This window comes from Bufo gargarizans, chromosome 9 (genome assembly GCF_014858855.1).
Source record: "Bufo gargarizans isolate SCDJY-AF-19 chromosome 9, ASM1485885v1, whole genome shotgun sequence".
NCBI lineage: Eukaryota > Metazoa > Chordata > Amphibia > Anura > Bufonidae > Bufo > Bufo gargarizans.
Genome location: NC_058088.1, coordinates 197,534,258 through 197,550,399, shown reverse-complemented (window position 1 = coordinate 197,550,399; position 16,142 = coordinate 197,534,258). Strand labels below are relative to the sequence as shown.

Below are 16,142 nucleotides of genomic sequence, written 5' to 3'. Positions count from 1 at the left end.
CAGGGGAGAGGATGACTGTAGGACAGGAGAATACAGTCTATTGCCCCCTGTTATCAGCCATTTCAGAGGAGAGGATGACTGTAGGACAGGAGAATACAGTCTATTGCCCCCTGTTATCAGCCATTTCAGGGGAGAGGATGACTGTAGGACAGGAGAATACAGTCTATTGCCCCCTGTTATCAGCCATTTCAGGGAGAGGATGACTGTAGGACAGGAGAATACAGTCTATTGCCCCCTGTTATCAGCCATTTCAGGGGAGAGGATGACTGTAGGACAGGAGAATACAGTCTATTGCCCCCTGTTATCAGCCATTTCAGGGGAGAGGATGACTGTAGGACAGGAGAATACAGTCTATTGCCCCCTGTTATCAGCCATTTCAGGGGAGAGGATGACTGTAGGACAGGAGAATACAGTCTATTGCTCCCTGTTATCAGCCATTTCAGAGGAGAGGATGACTGTAGGACAGGAGAATACAGTCTATTGCTCCCTGTTATCAGCCAGTTTCAGGGGAGCGGATGACTGTAGGACTGTGAACCGTCTGTATGTGACTGGCTATTCTGTGCTGACCTTTTATAAGCTAGGTTGAGTGGCCCTTTAAATCCTGGGCTGGATCGGTGTGACATGCTCCCCGTGACTCAGTGTCCTTTCTTGGCTGCGGAGTTGAATACAGGACATGGGCAACGCAAATAAACAGCGTATTACACAATGTGCCTGATCCATAAAGACTGGGATACAATGCGGAAGTCACCGTCCAAGTTACTTTATTGCTGATAGTCTGAAAAGTCACTGTGAATATCTTAAGATTTGGGGAGGTTGTTCTTATGTAATGAACTGCACCTGGCATTTCTACAACCTCCTGGCCTCAGTCTCCCCCTCAGCATCACCCCCCTAATACACAGTGAGGCCCATCATCTGCTCTATAAGTAGGTTTCATTGTCTGACGACGTTCATTGAAGCATATGGATGCATGTCATAGCGAACCTCGCGTTCTGTATATTTGCATTTATTAATATCGGCACCAGCTGTCACTTTCCTTCCTCGGCTGAGATGTCATTAATGATGTTATTGCGCCTCTGCTGGCCGTGCTCACCTTTCCACCTTCCCTCTAGTATCTTACTGAGCAGTTAGAGGGGGGATCTCGCCATAAAATCTCATGAGAAATGAATGATATTCACAGTTTACTGCATCTACGGCAGATCCAGTGTTCATCTACTTACATAGTGCAGCGCCACCTTGTGTTCATCTACCTACATAGTACAGCGCCACCTAGTGTTCAATTACTTCTATAGTACAGCGCCACCTTGTGTTCAATTACTTGCATAGTACAGCGCCACCTAACGTTCAATTACTTCTATAGTACAGCGCCACCTTGTGTTCAATTACTTGCATAGTACAGCGCCACCTAACGTTCAATTACTTCTATAGTACAGCGCCACCTTGTGTTCAATTACTTGCATAGTACAACGCCACCTAACGTTCAATTACTTCTATAGTACAGCACTACCTAACGTTCAATTGTTTGCATAGTACAGCGCCACCTGGTGTTAATTTACTTATGTAGTAACCACTCCACCTAGTGTTCAGTTAATTGCATATTACAATAAAGCCATGTGTGTGTATATATATATATATTAGCTCCACCTGGTGTAGTTACATAATATGGCTCCACCTGGTGTACACACATGCTCAGGCACCTGGCAGATACAGGTGCTCAGGCACTGTCCCCACAGACAGGGTCTCTGCGTAGCGACCCTCTGTTCCCTGTAGAAATGGCTTTCTGATCCTATTCTCAGGGATGGCGCAGAGTGTCTACAGTAAATGGCAGTATAGCTGCAGGGGAAGTAAGGAGGGAATGCATTGTCGCTGCCAGATGGGGAAGGAGACTGATTCTTCTCAGAGCTCACCCCTAGCAGCACAGAGTAGCCAAAACAAAACCAATGAAAAAGGTATTTTCTCCACTGAGAATGCCGCCCCTCTAATAGCATTCAGGACTTTGGTATGAAGATGGTTCTGGAGGTCACCCCTGCAAAGACAGGGACCCTGATTCGATGTGATCACAGGATTTATAATGTCCTCCGTGGCTTGGTTTTATGGAACGTATTGATGTGTTTGATGTCACACCTGACGGTCCGCCGTAGTGAAATCTTTGGCGCTGTGAAAGTGAATGTCGGCTTTGGTCCTGTTTAGGGAACATCAGCTCTATTATGTATTGGAGTGTGATGTGAAATCTACCAGTCTGATCGGAGGCCTGGACTGCTGTTTTGTCCCCCATGCTTGTCACTGCAGCTCTGCTTGTGTAGTTTGGAGGATACTGTGCTGGAGATGGGCTTACTGATGGAAATGGACGTCAGGCGATACATAGCGGCCATGAAGAGAGGATACCAAATCTTTATGAGAGTCTCTCTGGACAGCTACATTCCCAAAATATATATGGAGCTGGGGTGAAGACGTCGCCCTCCTGAAGCCCGTGCTACTTCCTTACCTAATAGCTTGTCTCTTGTGGTGGAAGCGCATGCGCTGTCAGAAGGTTGTGCGCTACATTGCCACCATTTTCCCTCTTTTGCGCTTTGCTCTGCAATCTCCAGTTATAAATATTCTGGCGCCATCCGAGTCCGGGTGCCCCATATAGGAGGTCTTCATATGTGACTTCTATCTCCCAGCTGATCCCAGTCTGGGGGGCGGCAGGGGCACACGGCGGGTGACTTCCACCAGTTGACAGCTCTCTGGTGTCAGACGTTTGACGGTAACTGATATTTTCACGGAGAGACCGCACAGGACTGCGCAGGACGCCGGCTCTCCCCATCTCTGTTTACCCAACAGCGCCGGTCTCCGGCTTATTCATCACGACCCCTCACCCCGGGATGGTTTTCCGGAGCCACATTCCCGGCTGTGAACGCTCCATTCCTCATGGTGTACACAGCGACGTGTGACTGGGGACGGGACATGTACAATAGGGACAATGTTTATTGTCGTTTTTGGGATAATCCTGGGATATTGGCGCACATCTCGGGGTCCTCGTTAGCAGCACGCGGCTCTCCGCGAGTCCCTATGAATTATATCTGTACAGGAACGAGACAGGTTCATTCCTACAGGCGTCTCGAAACCGCTCGCCTGTCTCTATGGAAACGCTGCCTCATTACCTCCACAATAACACCGCCCGTGATTGCAACTTCTTTGTGCTGCTGAGAGGAGCTCGCTATAAGTTAGAAATGCACCAATGTTCCAGGTGAGAAGACCCCCATGACGGCTCCTCCACGGGTGGTCACTCAGGTGACAACCACTGTAGCCTTACAGATCTCGGGTTGTCACTTTCTTGTACAGGAGCTGCGATGGAGGCCGTGTGAGTTGTCAGGAACCCGCTGAACAGCATCAGTAATAACTCGACCAACGAGAATGACTCAAGAACATGATGGCGTCCCAGCTGCAGACTGTCAGGGGATGCTGGGACTTGTAGTTCCACAGGAGCTGCAGACAACAGGATGTGGCAGGACTTGGAAGATGTTCTGCAGTAGCTGAGGTTTTTCTGTATGGAACCAGCTGTGCAGTAGGGTTTCCACATCCATTTTCCTGATATCTGCGCTACCAGAATGGATTGCCCAGCAGTTGCCCCCTCGCACAGATTCCGGCCCCGCAGATTTCAGGAAATGTGCGCTCCGCTTTATTAGGAAATATTTTCAGTCGCCTGATTAGCTGCAGATTTTCCTATTCAGTTATAATGGCTGAAACCTGCAGACTATCCGTGGAAACCCTGCGGCTCCTGCGCTGCATTGTAGGCATTCATGAGGTTGGGCTGGATTTTGGGCCTGACCAATAGGATACAATTCTGGTGCAAAACCCATTAGACCAGGCATCTCAAACTGCGGCTCTCCAGCTGTTGCAAAACTACAACTCCCAGCATGCCCGGACAGCCTACAGGTATCAGCCTACAGCAGGGCATGGTGGGAGCTGTAGTTTTACAACAGCTGGAGGGCCGCAGTTTGAGATGCCTGCATTAGACCATGGATCGGCAACCCCTGGCAACTCTATGGTAGTTCCATGAACAGCCAAGCAAGTGTGCATGCTGGGAATTGTAGTTTCACCACAGCTGGAGGTGGCCGACCCTGCATTACACACTAAAGAAGAAATCTCTGACAACTGGAAGAGCCGCTGGTGATTTGCAGACCAGAAATTGATTTTTTTTGTGCCCGTTGTCTCCGTGCATCCTATCACACGTAGTATCGCGATTATCAGTGTCACGTGAAGAAAGTCGCCGTGTCCCTCTACGCATAAGCCACCCGACGCCTACCATTTCCATTGAGCTGATGTGGTTGCCATGAACTTCATACAGAGATGAGGGAAGGTCCTACAGCTCAGCACTAAAAACCTCTGCAAGATCCAAATCCCGGGAAAATGTGACGGCGCACGGATGAGAGAAGTCCGCCACTGCGTGGCTTCAGATCCATAAAGTGCCAGTCGTTTCAGATGAACGCACGTCATCGTGGCACCATAGTGTAGCAGATGAATTTGCACTTTATGGATCTTTTTAAGAAGTGACCAATAAAGACTCGTTTTATCGAGACGCGGGGATTCGGGACTGCTCGGTGCCTCTCTGAGGGGGGCAGCGTCGCTCCCCAACTTACAGCACAACCTTTACTCACAGCAGAAATAGTGAAGTTGGCGGTAGCTTTTCTCCTGCTACCAATAATGGTTTCCAGACCACCTGCCTATAGCTCTCCTGGCGGTTTATCAGTGATCTCACGGACAGACCAGTATGGGGGCGTCTCAGCCTCGGAGACTGTAGAGCGTCGCTGGATCGCTCTGCAATACTTCATAATCCATTAACTTTCTGCTCACAACTGGAATCCTGTTCAGCTTCGAGCAGCCAAAAAGATTTCACCAGGGAAAGTTGTGTGGGGAGGGTTGGCGGCACATCCAAGAGCATTCTGCAGGAGTAAGCTGAGACCCCGGCTGACGAGAAGTGCAATTCCCGAAGCCGGACATTCTTGACCGACGCCAACTAGGGATGAAGTAAGGAGGCCGGGACGTGTCCCTCGACCGCCTCTTGCAACACACATCGTTGCTTTATCGGATTTGTGCCGCTGGGTCATGCAAACAAACAGAAGGTAGAATAATGACCGATAATGGAGGCCATGCAGCAAAGTGCAAATCAGTATCTCAGGGCTTATGTGGGCAAAGGTCTACAGCATAAGATTGGCGCAAGTGCAAGATGGCGTCTAAGGCAGCGATCGGGGGGAAATTATCAGGACTGGTGCAAAGGAAAAGAGTGCAGATTCCGCAGCTCTGAAAAGTGAGAGCTGGAAGCTGGACACCGCACTTTGGATAAGTCTTGCTCTTCTGCTCTGCGCTTTGCTTACTCAGCGATTGCGGGATATTCCGCGTCCTGTCCGTCAGTCCTTGCTGTATGTGTTCAGGGGCTTTCACAGGCGTCAGTCGTTGTCACAGATCCGTGTTGTAAGGTTTGCCTACGTTGACACTTCCTGTTTTCTGCCACGCTCTCGCGTCACGTCCCTTCCTTTATAAATCTGTGGTTAGCACATGCTGATGACTAAATGTCACGAAAATTTATTTCGCTGGAAGACACGAAACCATCTGCCCACGTGCAGCGATGCCACCGGGCGAGGCTTTAACACCTTCAATCCCCTCCATTGATATGCGTATTGATCCCCGAAGAGTCATGGGGGGGTTAAATGTAATAACCCTGGAGGGGGTTAATGATTGTATTGGTGGCCGGCATCCAAACCAAGAGCGTGGAGTGAGACACGACTGCACAGGGCTTGTTTGTAGTCTGTAACCATGGAGACGCACAGCTCCACACTGGGGCTGTATACAGAACAAAGGGATCAAAGCATTTTATAAGAAAAATTGGGTGCAAAAGTCTACATACCCTTGCCTGTTGTAATAGGGCAGCATGGTGTCTTCTGGAGGATGCACGGATATTCGCACTGCACAGTATTCTTATGTACAGAATGTACCGACTTCAGACGCCGCTCTGCAGGAAGGGTTAACGTTTAAGGACTATGTATTGGTGCCCACGCGTCTGTCACCTAGAGAATTAAGGACGGCGCGGGGACCCTCTGACTCCAGGCTGTCAGCGCGTGTAGAGAGGGGGCACCACATGGAGAGCAGACGGAGGCGCGTTGGCGGCAGGCAGGCTCCCCAATAGTAAGAACGATGATCTAGTCCGCGCCCTCCTCCAGCACCCATGCCTTTTACCACACGGGTGCCCCTGTATTTCGTCTCCTGTTAGTTACCCCTTCCGCCCACACGACACGGATCCTGTACGGGGCAGATTCTCGCTGAGTAAAATAATCGGACGTTGATGGAGAAGAGCGCGCGCCGCCTCCATTATTCATGAGTGTGCGGTGTAAATTGTTCCGTCAGATTGGATTAGTCATTTGTGTAACGACTTGTGGTGAGAAGATTGTGTATAATTAATGTGGTTACCGTACGCTGCAGACAGATCGCCCTATAGGGTCCTAATGACGGACGGCGCGACACGTTACTGCTGGTGTGGCTACAGGACGGCAGAGGCCCAGCCTCAGAGCTTCTGGGGTCATCTGGATTTAGAATTGGCTTCTATTCCTCGCTGTATTCAAAATCTCTGCTTGCTGTCAGAAAATGGGAGCATTCTTGTGTATAACCAGATGCTAAAAACTTGTATATCCCACACACTACAGCATCCAGTCTGGGGAATCCTCTGCGAGCGAAACGCCTCAGCAGCACCGATCCCTGCCCTGAGAGCTGCAATGTAAGAAACCTGGAGATCGGACTCACGGAAGGACATTGTTGCTTTCTTTCTTTTTTCTTTTTGGGGGGGATCAGTACAGGATAAGTAATGTATGTACAGTGACTGCACCAGCAGAATAGTGAGTGCAGCTCTGGAGTATAATACAGGATGTAACTCAGGATCAGTACAGGATAAGTAATGTATGTACACAGTGACTGCACCAGCAGAATAGTGAGTGCAGCTCTGGAGTATAATACAGGATGTACCTCAGGATCAGTACAGGATAAGCAATGTATGTACACAGTGACTGCACCAGCAGAATAGTGAGTGCAGCTCTGGAGTATAATACAGGATGTAACTCAGGATCAGTACAGGATAAGTAATGTATGTACACAGTGCCTGCACCAGCAGAATAGTGAGTGCAGCTCTGGAGTATAATACAGGATGTAACTCAGGATCAGTACAGGATAAGTAATGTATGTACACAGTGACTGCACCAGCAGAATAGTGAGTGCAGCTCTGGAGTATAATACAGGATGTAACTCAGGATCAGTACAGGATAAGTAATGTATGTACACAGTGACTGCACCAGCAGAATAGTGAGTGCAGCTCTGGGGTATTATACAGGATGTAACTCAGGATCAGTACAGGATAAGTAATGTATGTACAGTGACTGCACCAGCAGAATAGTGAGTGCAGCTGTGGAGTATAATACAGGATGTAACTCAGGATCAGTACAGGATAAGTAATGTATGTACACAGTGACTGCACCAGCAGAATAGTGAGTACAGCTCTGGAGTATAATACAGGCTGTAACTCAGGATCAGTACAGGATAAGTAATGTATGTACACAGTGACTGCACCAGCAGAATAGTGAGTGCAGCTGTGGAGTATAATACAGGATGTAACTCAGGATCAGTACAGGATAAGTAATGTATGTACACAGTGACTGCACCAGCAGAATAGTGAGTGCAGCTCTGGAGTATAATACAGGATGTAACTCAGGATCAGTACAGGATAAGTAATGTATGTACACAGTGACTGCACCAGCAGAATAGTGAGTGCAGCTCTGGAGTATAATACAGGATGTAACTCAGGATCAGTACAGGATAAGTAATGTATGTACACAGTGACTGCACCAGCAGAATAGTGAGTGCAGCTCTGGAGTATAATACAGGATGTAACTCAGGATCAGTACAGGATAAGTAATGTATGTACACAGTGACTGCACCAGCAGAATAGTGAGTGCAGCTCTGGAGTATAATACAGGATGTAACTCAGGATCAGTACAGGATAAGTAATGTATGTACACAGTGACTCCACCAGCAGAATAGTGAGTGCAGCTCTGGAGTATACTGCAGGATGTAACTCAGGATCAGTACAGGATAAGTAATGTATGTACACAGTAACTGCAGCAGCAGAATAGCGAGTGCAGCTCTGGAGTATAATACAGGATGTAACTCAGGATCAGTACAGGATAAGTAATGTATGTACACAGTGACTGCACCAGCAGAATAGTGAGTGCAGCTCTGGAGTATAATACAGGATGTAACTCAGGATCAGTACAGGATAAGTAATGTATGTACACAGTGACTGCACCAGCAGAATAGTGAGTGCAGCTCTGGGGTATAATACAGGATGTGACTCAGGATCAGTACAGGATAAGTAATGTATGTACACAGTGACTGCACCAGCAGAATAGTGAGTGCAGCTCTGGAGTATAATACAGGATGTAACTCAGGATCAGTACAGGATAAGTAATGTATGTACACAGTGACTGCACCAGCAGAATAGTGAGTGCAGCTCTGGAGTATAATACAGGATGTAACTCAGCATCAGTACAGGATAAGTAATGTATGTACACAGTGACTGCACCAGCAGAATAGTGAGTGCAGCTCTGGAGTATAATACAGGATGTAACTCAGGATCAGTACAGGATAAGTAATGTATGTACACAGTGACTCCACCAGCAGAATAGTGAGTGCAGCTCTGGAGTATACTGCAGGATGTAACTCAGGATCAGTACAGGATAAGTAATGTATGTACACAGTGACTGCACCAGCAGAATAGTGAGTGCAGCTCTGGAGTATAATACAGGATGTAACTCAGGATCAGTACAGGATAAGTAATGTATGTACACAGTGACTGCACCAGCAGAATAGTGAGTGCAGCTCTGGGGTATAATACAGGATGTAACTCAGGATCAGTACAGGATAAGTAATGTATGTACACAGTGACTGCAGCAGCAGAATAGCGAGTGCAGCTCTGGAGTATAATACAGGATGTAACTCAGGATCAGTACAGGATAAGTAATGTATGTACACAGTGACTGCACCAGCAGAATAGTGAGTGCAGCTCTGGGGTATAATACAGGATGTGACTCAGGATCAGTACAGGATAAGTAATATATGTACACAGTGACTGCACCAGCAGAATAGTGAGTGCAGCTCTGGGGTATAATACAGGATGTGACTCAGGATCAGTACAGGATAAGTAATGTATGTACACAGTGACTGCAGCAGCAGAATAGCGAGTGCAGCTCTGGAGTATAATACAGGATGTAACTCAGGATCAGTACAGGATCAGTAATGTATGTACACAGTGACTGCACCAGCAGAATAGTGAGTGCAGCTCTGGAGTATAATACAGGATGTAACTCAGGATCAGTACAGGATCAGTAATGTATGTACACAGTGACTGCACCAGCAGAATAGTGAGTGCAGCTCTGGAGTATAATACAGGATGTAACTCAGGATCAGTACAGGAGAAGTAATGTGTGTACACAGTGACTGCACCAGCAGAATAGTGAGTGCAGCTCTGGAGTATGATACAGGATGTAACTCAGGATCAGTACAGGATAAGTAATGTATGTACACAGTGACTGCACCAGCAGAATAGTGAGTGCAGCTCTGGAGTATGATACAGGATGTAACTCAGGATCAGTACAGGATAAGTAATGTACGTACACAGTGACTGCACCAGCAGAATAGTGAGTGCAGCTCTGGAGTATGATACAGGATGTAACTCAGGATCAGTACAGGATAAGTAATGTATGTACACAGTGACTGCACCAGCAGAATAGTGAGTGCAGCTCTGTAGTGACTGTTTTGTATATTACTTTTAGATGTGGCCTCATACATGGTGGACAGAGGTGGTCTTGGGCTTTGATGGCCCCTTGGCGGTTTATTGCGCTACCATTGACATGTTACGTGTTTAGTGTCGTCATTGAAAATGAAACTTTGACTCCAGGGGTCGAAAATACAACATGAAGTTCCTTCCGAATGACTTTCGCTGTCAGTAGTTCTCGGCCCGATGTGTGGAGGATGAATGTTACACAATACGTGGATATCCTATTTCCTCCGTGTTATATTTAAGCTCCAGTGCGGGGCCGGGCCCTTCAGCGCTACTTGAATACTCTCCCCCGTCCTATTGTACGCCGCTCGTCCTTTATAATGCTGCCGTGGTGATAAGACCGCTGTGGACTCTTCTCTGTGTGAACGGGCGTCTTAGGTGTCCACGTGTAGGCTGCGTGGCGGTGATTGTCGCCTCTCCTCGATGTGGCCCCTGCAGCAGTATTATTCCTGTGCACCGCCATCGTTTGCCACCTCCTCGGCAGAACATCTGTTCTGTACATCTCTATGTTGTGTCATTTAATGATGTGTTTGATGGAGACGTCTCGTACCCTTGTGATTTGCGCTGGTTTTACATGGCGATGACGCACTGATGGAAGCATGTATAGAAGGGCTGCCTGCTACATATCCAGCAGCAGAGCGCGACCTGCGGGGGCCCCAGTACCATGATGTCATGCAGCAGGGAAATAAAGCGTGTCTCTACATATGACACACGTTACATGTGTTACGTGAAGTGCACGGCTCGATGTCATTTCTCTGGGGATTTATTAATGGCCGAGCGCCAGAACGTTTCCGGCACTTTGCCTCCTCTACATTCGCTGGGCAGGGAGCGCACAGACCCTTTAATAGTCGCCCCTCTGCGTATAGAGATTAGGAGAGCCTGGCAGCGCCACACCTGTCTATAGGTTGTGTTCGGCATTGTGGCTGAACGGCATCACCATTCACAACCCGCGGACAGGTGCCGCCGCCGCCGCCATGTTTTTCTAATCCCGGAAAACCCTTTTACGTTTTCCTAGACTCAGAATTATTGTTTTCTGTTCACTTTTTGTTGATTTTAATTTTTCTTTTCTTTTTTGTCTCCACAGATTTTTCCACCCAGGTTAATTCCACCTCCCTGAACTCTCCGAGTATCCGTGGTTCTATGAGCGCGCCGCTGCTGCATCCATCCCTCAGCAGTTCTGGGATCAGCTCGTCATTGGGCTCCCCCAACCAGCTCCACTCGCCCCTCGGCTCTCCCATCAATGGCATGGGCCCACCTTTCTCAGTCATCAGCCCACCTCTGGGTCCCTCCATGTCGGGCATGGGGTTTGGCACCGGCAATCCTCAGGTGAGTGTTACCGTAGAGGGGGGAGATTGCAGACACGTATATAGCGGTCAATCTCTTCCCAGCGGGAAATGGCTGATGACATGGGACAATAGACCTGCCAGGAACATGCTGGACCGATCACATGTCCATCTAGTTACGGGGTTAATGAACATGGGATTTGACGTTTCCTGCCCCCCCCCATCCCCAGCAGAGGAGGGGGGGCGACTAATGAGAAGATTATCTAAATGTCTAAATCCCCTCCGCCCCCCCCCAGAGGTAAAGAGCTTACACTATAATAAGCAGCAGGGCACCAGCAGCTGACTGCCACCTGTCACCCAGACATTGGCACCTAACCCAGGGCGGCATCTAATCTGCAGCATCCTGCCGGGCAACGCCACATCCGACCTGCAGTCAGAAATAGCCTTTCCTGATGGCTGCTCGGATCCTGTATTACCGCTGCCAGAGAAGCTGTAGTGCACAAGTATTGAGGAGCATGGGAGTTGTAGTGCAGCATGGGGGGGCGCCTTTAGAGATGCATTATGTATACTCCAGCAGAAGACCCCCAACCGCAGGTTTATATACCCCTATATTGTAAGTGTATCCTCAGGAAATTCCCGGAGGGAAGGAAGTGGTAAAAAGGGCGACAATTCAAATCCCACAAATGTCGTTACGTATCTGCCCAGCACAGCCCTCCGTGCCTGGCATTGCCGGGGGCGAGGATTCTGCGTCCTGGAAGTTCCTGTGATGACGGTGATTTGGAAGGAGCGTGCAGGATGCGAAAGGCTCAGGCTCCGTCTTAAGGGATTACAAAGTAGAAGCCAATAAGACCGTTGTGTATCTGTCAGCCATATGTCTCCCTCCCTGAAGAGCACAGCGGCCGGAGCCACCGTACGCCATCCTGGGCCTCCTGGAATCAGGAGGGGCGCCCATCGCCAATCACAGGAGCCCCTCTGCCAGAGAGAAGGAGGATCAGAAGTGGCGTAGCTCGGCTTCAGGTAGAGGCGGCCTCCTCCCAGAGGCCAAGGAGTCCGTCCACAGCACGGAGGCGGTAGAAGACGCTGAGGTGCGCCAGTGGGTAGTATAGAGGAACAGTTCAGTAGAATAAGCGCATAGAACACCAGGAACCCATGATACAGATGTAGAGTGAAGTCTTAGGGCTCATTCACATGACCGTATTTCTGGGTCTGCATTAGTTCCGCAATTTTGCCGAACGGGTGCAGAGCTATTCATTTTAATGGTGCCACAAAGGATGCAGACGGCTCACCATGTGCGGTCCGCATCCGTAGTTCCGTTCCGCGGCCCTGCAAAAAAGTCGAGCAGTCGTGGACAAGAATAGGCATTTCTATATAGAGCTGGCTCTGTGCATTCTGCAAAATACGGAACGCACACGGCCATTATCCGTTTTGTGGATCCATAATTTGTGGAGCGCAAAATACTTACGGTCACCTGAATGTAGCCCAAGTATGGAGTTTATGCGCATTGCGCGAGCCGCTAACTGCTCCCTACATGACGGTATTATATAGTCTCTGCCTTCTCATTAGAGGCTTTGGAATTACAATCTTAATGCAGATGGAGCGGTTGTAGTGCAGCGCCCCCTCTGGATGACGGGTGACAGGTTGGTGTGATGGCCGCAGGCCGCCCGCTGAGGCTGTAATGGGGCACACTGCAGGGCTTGTTTCGCCGGGATGTGTAAACATTCCCCCCCGCTGATGTCACCCTCTTACTGGAACACCTGAGGGTGACGTCGTTCTGGGGCCCGCTCACCGCTCCCTCACTTCAGGGAGTTTACGTCTGATGTTACCTGTTCACAATGTGGAGGGGTTAGCGTTAAGTCTCTCCAGAGCTGCATTCGATACCAGAGCCTTCTGTAGATTACTGGTTTGGCTTCATGATATACTGGTGCAGAGCCGCTATATACAGCATCTCCTGCGGAACATATACTATGGTGCAGGAGCTTACAATCTACAAGGAAGAGGTGGGAAATGAACCAATCGGCTGCAGCCGCGTCGGGGGAGAAGCTGTAATACATAGGAGCTTACGGTCTGGACCCGGCCTGGATGTCACTTCCCCAACTCCATGAATGAACAAGTAGAACACAAGCTATGACTTTACACACAGAGCAGCCGCCTGGTACTGAGCGCGCTCCTGCACCACTGGAGTTCACTGGGGGGGGGGGTCTCCTCCTTCCATAGGCCCAGTATTGATGGGAATCTCGCAGCATGCTCTCATGTTGGTGTGGAAATTTTCAGATACGTTTGGATGGGTTTTCCAAAAACCGCCTCCACTTGTGGCTTTATAGTGCAGAATCCACTCCTGGAAAAAGAACAGAATCCTGAGCCTCGGATGAGATGGGAGCTAATCTGAATAAGTAGGACTGCAGTGTAAAGCATGGTGGATGGACAGAATCCAGATGAGGAGTTAGGACACTGCAGAGTCACTGATCATAGCTGAGCCCAATATCTGTGTCCCTGTCCCCAGTTCTTCCCATCCTCCCACCGTCTTGATTCATCATCTCCCTAGGCTTTAGATAAAAACCACTTAGGACCCGGTGCAGACCTGTGCCCCCCCCCCCCCCCCTCGCTGCTTTTGATGTTGCGGCGCGCGCCTGCTCGGCTCCTGGTCAGGCTGATTAGGCAGTGAGTTTGGGTGTCGCGCCGCCTCCCATCTCGGCTTTTTCCATCATTTCTTTTCTTCGTTCCAAGGGTGTGAAAGTTTATATGCTGCGAGATCTCCCGCCGAGGAACATCCGGCCGCGTCCAGTTATTACGCCCAGAGGCTTCACGTTGGCTTTATGGCGGCGCAGTAAACAAGCCGCCTCGGCAGAAATACTTATGGGACATTTTTATTTTTATAGGTGGAGTAATAAAATACTTCAGGCAATTAAAAATGTTTGATATATAAGGAAGCGCTGTGAGGAGGGGCGGGGGTGGGCAGCGCTCTGATCCCTGCGGGGGCCCAAGATCTCCCCAAATATCTGCTCTGCAGGTGGGGGCTGGGGCCACCTTCTAGCGCAGCGCTATTTTTTATGTTCCCTTTCCGTAGATTTTACATTCTGTACAGATGGCGCTAATCACTGCTGCAGCGTGCAAGATGGGGGGGCGGACAGCACGTCACAGTGCACCGGCTCTTCACCTCTTCTGGATCAGTGGGGGTCCCAGACGTCGGACCCTCATACACCATCAGTATATGAGAAGAGAACGCCCCTTTAAAGGAGTTTCCAGTAGTTTGGCATTGATGGCTGATGCTTAATATCAGATCGGCCGGTGCCTGACCCCCGGGGCCCCACTGATCAGACTATTATAGGGGCTGTGCCTAGTATTTCAGATGCAATCAGTAAATGGGACTGAGCTGCAGTACCAGGCCCAACCACAGCAGAATGTACGGCACTGTGCCGTGAGAGCGATGACAGGCACGCGGCGCTCGCTGCCGCCCCGTACACCGGCTCATGTGTGGGGTGTCGCGAGTGAGAGTCTATTCTAAAGATATCAAACATATGGAAACCCCAGGATTAATGCAAAAATGAGAATCAGACTTTATATAGAACATGACACCCTCTAATAAAGGTAGAACCAGCCCGGACCTCACACCAATCCGGAGATCTCCACATTCATAGCTCTGCTAGATTTATATCAAGCTGACTGATCAAGGGGCGTGTCTTTTCTGCTGCAGCTCAGGGGGCGTGTCTTTTCCGCTGCAGTTCTCACCCTATCACAGCTCATGGGGTGTGTCTTTTCCGCTGCAGTTCTCACCCTATCACAGCTCATGGGGTGTGTCTTTTCAGCTGCAGTTCTCACCCTATCACAGCTCATGGGGTGTGTCTTTTCCGCTGCAGTTCTCACCCTATCACAGCTCATGGGGTGTGTCTTTTCCGCTGCAGTTCTTACCCTATCACAGCTCAGGGGGGTGTGTCTTTTCCGCTGCAGCTCAGGGGGCATGTCTTTTCTGCAGTAGCTCAGGGGGCGTGTCTTTTCCACTACAGTTTTCACCCTATCACAGCTCATGGGGTGTGTCTTTTCAGCTGCAGTTCTCACCCTATCACAGCTCAGGGGGCGTGTCTTTTTTGCTGCAGTTCTCACCCTATCACAGCTCATGGGGTGTGTCTTTTCTGCTGCAGTTCTCACCCTATCACAGCTCATGGGGTGTGTCTTTTCTGCTGCAGCTCTCACCCTATCACAGCTCATGGGGTGTGTCTTTTCTGCTGCAGCTCTCACCCTATCACAGCTCATGGGGTGTGTCTTTTCTGCTGAAGTTCTCACCCTATCACAGCTCATGGGGCGTGTCTTTTCTGCAGCAGCTCAGGGGGCGTGTCTTTTCTGCTGCAGTTCTCACCCTATCACAGCTCAGGAGGCAGTTGAAGGATGGAACTGAGCATGTGCGGCCATCTCAGTGACAGGACAAAGAAATAAGAAAAAGAACAAACAGCAGGGGGCGCTGTGCAGATAGATTTCATTAACAGCTCACTGGCTATACAGAATTTTTAATTATAGGCAATTACATAGGTATTCAGATCCAGGCGCTCATTTGAAAACTGTAGAATATTTTTCGTGGGATAGCTCCTTTAAGGACATGTTCACACAAAAAAAACCTGCAGAGTAATTTGTCCCGCGGTCCGGATATCATCCCAAGGCATGTCGATTTACTCTGGAGGTCGCACTCCACCTGCCATGTGTCAAGTCTATTGCTCCCTGTTATCAGCCGGTTCAGGCCAGGAAGGGGTTAACTGTAAGACGGGTCGGTATGACCTCTCGGACTGTAGGCGAATTAGTGCCGAATAATCGGAGTGAGTGCAGCATTATAAGATCCGTAATAGCATGTATGTGTATGTGCTGGGGGGTCAGACTGCGGGGCACGGGTCTGGTCTGATGCTGTATATTGCTAGCGCAGTAAGATTATATACATGATGAGTTAACCCTGTACATGCCACGGGTAGCGCCCGTATAGAATAGACCTCTGAATGTCTGCAGGGTATTTGTGACTC

General features: G+C 49.3%; 1 protein-coding gene across 2 annotated transcripts in view; it reads left to right on the top strand.

The window, feature by feature from the left end:
• The window catches only part of RXRA (retinoid X receptor alpha), a 56,427-nt gene that overhangs the window by 5,470 nt on the left and 34,815 nt on the right, over nt 1–16,142 (top strand). For both annotated transcript variants that reach the window (XM_044268535.1, XM_044268536.1), the window contains exon 2: nt 10,944–11,185. In XM_044268535.1, coding sequence (XP_044124470.1) covers nt 11,000–11,185 — 186 coding nt within the window. In that variant the 5' untranslated portion in view covers nt 10,944–10,999. The remainder of the gene's footprint in view (nt 1–10,943; nt 11,186–16,142) is intronic.